Genomic DNA, 9,575 nt, shown 5'->3' with positions numbered 1-9,575 from the left:
TGTGAGAGACATGCAAATCTGCAGCAACTCTGATACAGAAACCCATTTATTGTTTCAGAAAGCAAAAAGGGAGAAGCGGTTTTACAAACAGCTATCATACTGTGTGTGTGTGTGTGTGTGTGTGTGTGTGTGTGTGTGTGTGTGTGTGTGTGTGTGTGCGCGTGTGTGTGTGATCATGTGCACATATGGGTGAGTGGCAGCAAACATGCACCCAAGAAGGCAAAAAAACAGTCTCAGCTGAAGAGGGTGTGTACATCTAACCATAAACCACAGAACTCACACACTTTAAATACCCTTATGCTGTACATACTATCAGATGATCCAACTCTGTTTCACTCAATGACACCATCATGGGATACTCAGGGCTGTTTATTTTGTGTTTTGTCCTAAAAGTTGCTCACTGCTTGGAAGGTAAGTCTGCAGGGTTACAATCCGTGTGTGACTGTCAGCTGTTTATGGGCTTATTTTTACTGGCCCTCGAGGTCTTGTTTAACCTGTGGCATTTACACTGAACAGTGCTGCTATGGTTTTCCTTAAGTGATTAGTCCAAACATAAATGCACACAGGCAATAAAGCCACATGCTGGATGCATCTTGAACACACTAAATAATAACTATTTATGCAGTGTATTGCTGATGGCATGTTGTGTATTGTCACTCCAGCAGCCAGTTCATTATTATTGACCAGTAGTGTCACCTAAAACCACATTAGCTTCCTTTACAGCCTTTAAAAGTTAATATATGAGGGCTGTTAAGGTTTTCCTTTGTGTGAGGGAGAAACCCTCTGCAGCCTACAGTTCAGATTTGCTACTGTATGTTTTTTTTCTAAGGTTCAGTCTGAAGTCTTTGTTTCTGCTGTCACTGGGACTTCCAGCTGGAGATGAAAGTTTAAGTTTGAACATGCGAAAAAGCTCTGCTTCTCAAAGTCGAAAGTCTTATTTGTTTACCACATCCCCAGTCTGTGAAGGAAGAGTTGCTGTGCGCCACTGGTGAATGGTTGCTGTTTGGTGAGAAAAAGAAGCCTCTGGGGCTCAGGAAATATGGTGCAGACAGTGCATGAATAACTGATTTGATTTTTCTCTCAGTTATTACTTAGTTTGTATCCTTAAGGTGTGCCTTTTCCATGCTTGGCTGACATTTAGTTTGGCAATAACCTGCAAGGACAAATGAATTATAAACCCACAAGGCATAATTGAACTGATGCAGCATATTTATTTCTCTCCCTCTGTGTCCTTTCCTCTTAAAAGGCTTTGGAGGCTCTCCACATTGTTTCCGTTTGCTGTGATGTATAGTAAGACCAACAGTGTTTCAGCTTTCACAGTGTTTGATGCAAACGGTTCAGTTTAGACTGCAGCAGCTGGCTGTAAGTTCTGGGGTTTTCCATGAAGCAGTGCAGCAGCATTATTTTACTCATCATGTATCTAAAGCTGAATACAGCTTCTTGGCTTCAGCTGGCTGATGGGCCAAACTATGTCCTCAAGTGCACTTTAATAAAGTCGTCGGAGGAAGCAGGATTATTGGAACTTTGTATGCATTGGAGTCTGCACACTGTCCTGTCTGCAAGTGTTATAACCTGTCATCCTTTAATAAATGTCCTTTCCTCTGAAACCTCCCCTAACCGCGGCTGATTTCTGAGCACTGTGGAGGGACGCGGTCGTCGGTGTAGGTGGATGGATCAGGGCGTAACGTTTGGACTGTTTTCATCTCATTAGCATAATGGAGTCCTCTACTAAATATACACTGTGGGGTCAAGGTTGCATTTGTCAAGTGTCATTGAGTGCACAAAGTCCAAATCCTGTCTCTTTGATGTTTAGAGGGCTACTTTATCTTCAACCTATACTTTCATATCAGTTTTTGGGTTGAAGCTCTGTTTGTAAGCCACGCTAGTTGGTCTGTCGTTCGGTCAGTGTGACATTTTATACAGACATTCATGGTCCCCAGAGGATGTATTCTACTGACTTTACATTTTGCCCCTCAAACATTTTGCTGGTGTTTGCAGTTTGAGGGCTGTTCAGGTGAATTCATGACGGCTCATTGTTACTGAACATTATACTGTTTTGTGTCACAGGTCTGAGTGGAGAGAGCAGCGTTGAGATCACTCACATCACAGCCGTCCTGGGAGAGGACGTCTACCTGAGCTGTAGTTATCTAGGCGATAGTGAGATCCAGAGCGCCGAGTGGAAACGCCGGATTAACTCAGAAAATAAATTCCAGCGACTGGCCGGAATTGTTCATGGCAAATCGTTTAGCCGCAGTTACATCTCAGAGCCAGACTCTCTCACCAACCTCACTGTTAACATGAAGGTGACCAGTGTGGAAGCAGAGGGAGAATACATCTGTGAGTTTGAATCACAGGAAGAGCAGTATCCTCACAGTGTATATCTCACTGTAGTAGGTAAGCCAAGCCAATAATGTATGATTTTCTTTCATTCACCACCTGCCTAATGGCGTTGCCATAATTTGAAATACATCTAAAAGATCATAACTGCTGCACCACCAATCTTATTTGAATTTAACCTGGAGATAATGCATCTTTGACCCAAGACATGCCGATGTCTTGTCTAAGAAGATTGACATGTTTACTACATTCATTCACAGCTCGGCCTGATGTACAGATGCTGGTGAATGCAGAGACCATAAACGGCTCTCACTACCAGTCGGTGTCATGCTCTGCGGTCGGTGGCAGGCCCGTGCCTCAGATCAGCTGGTTGGTCGCCGGCCGTCCTCCTTCAAATGACACTTTTGCTGTGGGCGTGAGTGAAACCGTCCACTCAAACGGCACCTCCACCCTGAGCAGCATCCTCCGCTTCCCCACCCACCTGCAGGACGAGGACAGCGTGGCTTGTGTGGTCCAACACCCGACCCTCCCAGTCCCCACCCTGACCACGGTCAGGGTGGAGACCTACAGTAAGCTCACACTCACCACTGAGCATGTCGGTGTTGTTGTTTTTATCCAGGAGGGGACATATTGCGCTGCATTCACCAGTCTGAGTTTTGTAATCGTGAATCATGACTCAGCATCTCACAACACAATAACGTTCTCCTGCTGATTTTTTTTTTCACGCTGGCCGTTTCTTCCCACTCTGCTCCACATACACAGTGACAGACCATAAATCACATTGCACAATGCAATGCATTCATGTGGGAATGCACTCTTTTCACTGACGTCGAGCATATGGAACACCACAATGCAGCAATAAGCCAGTAAATAATTAATAACAGCAGCGTGCAATTTGATGACTACATTTCTCCTGTTCAATTTGTTTGTAATCAAAAACTTTTTACCCACAAATTGCCTATATGTGGTGAAAGCAATTTTTCTGATTTTGCAACTTTCAACTTCAACTAAGTTCATATACACTATCAAGTCTTAATGAGGTATGCAAAGAAGCTTGAGTGACAAGGAACTAGAAATCCAGGATGCTCATTTTATTTAGTCAATGTTTTGACCAAAGTTTAGACTTTTATTAGGTAAAAAGTTGCTTCGATCTATATTCTCAGACACAGTTAGCGACCTGCCAGATATTTTCCCTATGGAGTTGGTAGGGACCAAAAACAGAAGTAAAAGGGATATTGGACCAGGAACACGACTGAATGCTAATGTTGCTCCGTATATGCTGAATACTTAAAAGTTACATCAATGTTGCATTGACGACGTGTTTCTGTTGCCCCCAGGTGGCCAGAAAATCAGATAATATTTACATAAATCTACATATATATATATATATATATACTTTTTTTAATATAACATGATTCATCCTCTAATGGAAATTAAATCTAGAAGTCAAACACGAGTCGTGCAAAAGTTAAGTACATGCTACCCAAGCTGCCAAGAAAGAGCTGGCACAAAACCCCTGAGAAGTTTTGTTTTGTTTGTAGGCTCTGGTTCACATGTTACTCTGGCACAGAACAGACAAAATAGGTCACTCATAACAAACCAAATAAATGCTCTTATGTGGTGCAGCATCAGGCCGCTCGTTGGGACCGTCGCTATGTGGTCATCAACATTTAAATGCTCTCATTTTTCAAGGGAGCTCATTTGTCCGCGATACATTCAGACCCCATTGACGCACTGCAGCTTAGGTAATTTTCCAGCCGCAGTGGTTAAATTCACACTGAACTGTAGGTGTCAACAGATGAAGTTTTTAAAGCCAAAGTGCTTTAACTCACTTTAATCGCACATACCCTTCGCCAACACCCGAGCTCACTTCTCTTACTCGTTGGGGATGGCTGGATATTGTATGACACCACAACTTTTATGTATTTGATAATAGTCTGTGATCTCTGCTGATTCCCTGCATTAAAGCCCGTGGTTCTCTCAGCTTCGGTTGGACAGCAGCTGGGCCAGACATCTGCTCTCAGCTGCAGCCCGGCCAACAGATGGGACAGGTGATAAGCCTAAGTCAGCACTCTCCAAAAAACCCGAGCAGAAGCCCCTTACGGCTTGTGTTTAGGTCATCCGGCCCCGGTTTCCTATTCAACAAAAACACCCTGAGCCTCAACTCGATATCTGACTTTTAGATTTGCTGGAAAAAACATCAGACCTCGAGAAAAGAATAACTCTTCTCGCCTTTCTTCCTGCTCTTTTAGCGAGGCCAAATGTAAGCATTAAAGCAGAGATGGTACAACAAGGAGGAAGTGAGTTCTGGGTGGTCTCGTGCATTTCATCTGGCGGGAGACCTGACGCTGACATCGCCTTGGCTTTGAACGGCGACGAAGAGCTCCAGAGAGAGGACAAGACTGACTCAGACATGCAGACAAGCTCAGTCGTCCTCCCTGCAACAGTGTACGAGGGCCGTAATGTCACTTGTGTGTTCGACCACCCCAAATTTACACACCAAGTGTCACGTGTCATAACACTGCCGTCTTTTTGTGAGTATGAGCAATGTTTCACCTTCAAAATGACTCTGCTGATGCTCATGAGGTCGAAGTTACAGGAAAACTGAGATGTGCTTTATTATTCTGCAGATTTGTCAGTTCAGTTGTTGAACTCGGAGCTGGGAAGCAACAGTGATGACTTCCAAGGCACTGAACCTTTAGAGGTGCAGGAAGGACAGAGAGACACTGTCATCAGCCTGCAGGTCACGGGGAATGTGCCACATTACAACCTTACCTGCAAAAAGTAAGAAAAATGTGGTAATGTAAAAAAGTCAGGCAACTTATGGCCTGTGATTGTTTTTACTCTTTTGTTTTCTTTACTTTGCTTTTGTCATGAGTGTCTTGTTTTATTTTTCTCTGGGAAAAAAAGATGAATATTATGGGGAAACACATTGACAGACACAGGTAACATCAACACTACTGACTGAGACAACACGTACCTTGTGGAGGATGTGGTAACACATTCGATGGCACCAAACCACAAGTGATAGACGGCAGGAACCAGATTTAGACATGTTTCCTGATTGAAATAACCGTCTTATTTTAATCTTGGTAAAAAACATCCAAACTGAAACATGGATTCCTCTTTGTATTCTTGTGTTTCCCTCTAGAGATGACGGGCCTTTGCCTGACGGTGTGGAGCTTGTTGGCAGCAGCCTCACAGTTCAGGGTCCCGTGGAGCATCGGCATGCCGGCCTGTATGGATGCTTCTTCTCCTATCACCATGTGAAAGCAACGCTGAAGTTTAATGTCACCATTAAACCTCAAGTTATACAGCCTGGTAGGTGAAACTCTTTGCATATATACTTCTTGAAAAGACGGCTACATTTTGAATTTTCTGCAATGTGTGAAATATTGCCATGGAACCTTTTCTCCTCTCAGTTCCTCCAACGATTCGAGTCGATTTGCAGACTGAAGGTGGACACAGTGTGATTGAGTGCTCGGCAGCTGATGCTGTTCCTGCAGCCGACATGTCCTGGCTTCTACCAGAGGGTGTGTCTGGAGTCTCTTGGTTCAATTTCACTTCTCATAATGGAAGCCACTCTGTCAGGGGAGTTTTACTCCTCCCTGCCTGCTCTCCTTGGGAGCTCACTGCAGAGTGTGTGATAAATCACCCTGCGTTTGAGGAGCAGGAGAACAGAAGCATTGCCCTCCCTCTTTGCGGTATGTTCGACAAATCAAGCGGTGGATAATTTTGTCTGAGTAGTGGGTGGTTTTTGGCCGTACAATAGCCATAGATTTGTATCTTTCTCTCAAAAGTAGTGTTTTCAACTTCTCTTTCCCACGCAGCTCGCCCTAAAATCGCCATCAACTCCAGCACTGAGTGGAAAGACGGTGACGAGTTTACAAAGGTGGACTGCTCTGTGGACAGCGTTGCCCCTGCAGCAACCATAAGCTGGCATGTTGGAAACGTTGACAACAGCACCAGTTATCAGTTCCAGACTGAAGTCCGGGCTGATGGTTCGGTATCGGCCCGGAGCTCTGCGCATGTCTTGTCATCTTTGTATTCTGGTCAGAATTTGACCTGCACAGTGGAGCATCCAAGCCTGGAGGCACCAGAAGAAAGAACAATACACATTCTTGTGCACAGTACGTTATTTCTTTCTTTGTGATATTTCTCTCTGTGACTCACACAAACTCACGCAGCTGCTCATCCCCTTCCTGTCACCCCTTGTTGTCTTTTTCAGAAGCCCCTCTGCTGAGTGTGTCTCTGGAGAGACAGCAGAACTCTCCTCTCTGGCTGGCAGTGTGTTACTGCAGAGGGGAGGGTGTTGGGGCTGACCTCGTCTGGGTCCTTCCCGAAAATGCCAAAGGCCAAACATCCCAGCACTCAGAGTACGAGGGCCGCGTCATTAAAGCCAGGCTGACTTATCAGTTTCCTCTGGCCCATCATGAGGGGCAGGACTTGACCTGTGTGTATCGTTTTGAACATGGAGCCACAGAGAAAAAGACCATTCACGTCCCCAGATTCCGTGAGTTTAACAGACACAATACTGTTACGAGCACCTGCAAACTTCAGTTGCTCGAAAAGTAGTGATTCACATAAATGCATTCAGCTGACCGCTAAACTGACTTTTCTGCAGATATTTCCTCTGTGAGAGTCTTAAACCACACGAGTCCTCTGCACAGCCGCTACGGCGGTGAAACCATAACACACAGACTGGCTCTCCAGGAAAATCTTCGCAATCAGAGAGTGCTGCTCCGAGTCGAAGGCAACGTGCCAGAGTACAACCTCATCTGTAAAAGGTGATGTGTCCTCCTTTATCTACCAGCTAATGAGGATGCAGCTGTACGCACAGTGTGCGGCACTGAATTAAATGTTCGCCCAATTTAAAGGAGCTATTATACCCAGAGTTAACAATTATCTGCCTGGAAATGTAAGCTGGATTGTTTCCATGACATGGACATCACCCAGCATAACTTTGACATTAAAGTATGAGTTGAGAGAGATTCTATTATCCCATGAACTCATCGTGGGTACTGTAGTTTATTTTGGATCAACTCCACACACACATTCTGCTGTACATACTCACTAGAAGACCAAATGTGTATAAATCTGCAAACTAATGTGCATGTACTCCTGTTGTGTTCTTGAGTAACTTTTGCAAAAAACTACAGTGCGCAGCTGAGAGAGGAAATTACTGAGCCTTTGAGCAAACAAATTAAACTTCATATTTTGGTGCAATTTTGAACATTTATGTCTAAAGTGTAGGAACAGATGAGGTGTAAACAGAGTAGGAAGTCAGAAACATTTGAGAGATGGACGAACACATCGTTGGTTTCTGTCTTTCCGAGTGATTTGTTCCCAACAAGAAAAATATAAAACACTCCTTGAAATACAAATTCAGCTCAAAGTCACTCGTGTTTCAGGAGTGATGGCTCGATTGTCCAAATGGACGGGGTTGCAATGGTCTTCCGGTCAGAGCTCACAGAGCAGGATGAAGGCCTGTACAGCTGCCGGGCGTCCTTCTATCACCACATGGCCACAGTCAACATTCAAGTGGAGGTCACCAGCGAGGACAAGCAGCTCGGTGAGTACGGCCCGTGTTGTATTGTCCATCTACAATCAGAGTGAAGTGTTTACTCAAGACATTCTGATCATATCAACATGCTGAGGTATGTTGTCAGTATAAAGTTTGCTTAGACAACTGTGTCCATGTTTGTGTTTCAGCACTTGCTGCCATTATCTGCATTTCTTCGGCTTTGGCCATCCTCCTCATCCTCGTCGTCACCCTCTGGGTGTGCTGGTGAGTTAAACGCCTGCACAGGTAACCGTGGCTGTAGCTCGGCAGGGGATGTGTTGACGGGCAAGTGAGGGCAACGCTGCTGCTGGCATACTACACGAGACAAAACAGGATGCGCGCATCGTTAACCCGACTAACCAAAAACCCCAGTATCATGCCATTGTTCACAAACAGGAAGCAGTGTGGCAGTAGCAGACAGGTGCCTCTGCCACCGCAGCCCTGCATGTAGACAGGTAGAACATTAGAGATAAACAGATTTATCTTCCAGTTTCCTGCTGCTGGCTGTTAGCAGCATTACTTCTGGCACTTTCTGCAGTAGACTGTTTGTGTGTTGGCCCATTATCATCAATGCCACATCGCAAAAGCGAAGGCAAAAGGTTCAAAGTCCACGACTTCGGAAGTTATTAGAATAATGAAATTCAAGCTGCCAATCAACGTGAGGAAAAAATCCACAAATCCATCTCTTAATCTCACTGCAGTTGGAAGAAATCAGCGAGCCATCCGTCTTTTACGACTGATGTGGGCTATCTGTCACAATAGAACTGTTTAATGGCTTCTGAGTGCAGAACCTTCCACATTTTTCACATTCACTGCCAAATCTAACTTCTCTGAAGAATGTCTGTCTGGATCCGATCAGGCCTCGCTGTGAATAAAGATGCACTGTGCAGCACAACAGCGGTTCAGAAGCTGCTTCAATGGGCCCGGGCTCTCTGGTCAGAACATTTGGTCAAGGTGCCATTGGTCGACAGAGCCTCAGTCCCCTTATCCCTGGCTCCAGTGGGAGGGTTCTGTCAGGCTAATTTGGGAAGGTCAGTCACACAGCGTGTACAGCAAGCGTACACAAGAAAACACGACTCCCCGGGAGAGAAGCTATTTCGGAACCAGCGTCAACCCCCCCTCGCACCCTCCCCTCCAGTACTGGGGACACTTTTTGACGGCTGCAGGTCTTCACTGCGTTGAAGTGGCTGAGGTCATAATGTACAAAGTGAGCTGCTGCTTCTGACATGAGAGATCAATGAGGAGGACTCCGGTCACCACTCACCGTCTCCGTTGATGCTCCTGTGGCATAATGCATTCACACCTGCAACATTTGAACACAACTCTGTGTGTCAGATTAAGTCACAGTGTCATCTAGTGGTGATGTTCAGCCCTACATGCTCCTTGACAAAAAAATTATAATTCAAAACAGGATCATTCACATGATTCACACAATCGTTTTTGTTTTGTTTTACAGCAAAGTAAATAGCAGTTCACAATATAAGGTAAGAGTAAATTCAACATGCAAGTTTGTTTTCCTCTAGAAACATTTTCATAAATCCAGTAATTCATTGTAAATTAAGTATTTTACTCACAGTCTCTCAACCCGTTTCCTTCTTCGCACTCTCTCTCTCTCTCTACATATGCATTATATATATATATATATATATATATATATATATATATATATATATAT

The 9,575-nt window shown here is 44.6% G+C and overlaps 1 protein-coding gene across 1 annotated transcript in view; it reads left to right on the top strand.

The window, feature by feature from the left end:
• Positions 1-320: 320 nt before the first annotated feature.
• Positions 321-9,575, top strand: part of LOC116392335 (uncharacterized) — a 10,090-nt gene continuing 835 nt past the window's right edge. The window contains exons 1-13 of the mRNA XM_031863672.1: positions 321-411; positions 2,068-2,394; positions 2,598-2,906; positions 4,590-4,871; positions 4,968-5,121; positions 5,489-5,658; positions 5,760-6,041; positions 6,168-6,467; positions 6,566-6,850; positions 6,962-7,124; positions 7,749-7,909; positions 8,050-8,125; positions 9,357-9,384. Coding sequence (XP_031719532.1) covers positions 351-411; positions 2,068-2,394; positions 2,598-2,906; positions 4,590-4,871; positions 4,968-5,121; positions 5,489-5,658; positions 5,760-6,041; positions 6,168-6,467; positions 6,566-6,850; positions 6,962-7,124; positions 7,749-7,909; positions 8,050-8,125; positions 9,357-9,384 — 2,598 coding nt within the window. The 5' untranslated portion in view covers positions 321-350. The remainder of the gene's footprint in view (positions 412-2,067; positions 2,395-2,597; positions 2,907-4,589; positions 4,872-4,967; positions 5,122-5,488; positions 5,659-5,759; positions 6,042-6,167; positions 6,468-6,565; positions 6,851-6,961; positions 7,125-7,748; positions 7,910-8,049; positions 8,126-9,356; positions 9,385-9,575) is intronic.

Source organism: Anarrhichthys ocellatus, unplaced genomic scaffold (genome assembly GCF_004355925.1).
Source record: "Anarrhichthys ocellatus isolate YVR2014 unplaced genomic scaffold, GSC_Weel_1.0 scaffold29, whole genome shotgun sequence".
NCBI classification, from domain to species: domain Eukaryota; kingdom Metazoa; phylum Chordata; class Actinopteri; order Perciformes; family Anarhichadidae; genus Anarrhichthys; species Anarrhichthys ocellatus.
Note: the sequence above shows the minus strand (reverse complement) of the source record. Positions and strands in the feature narration are given on the sequence as shown.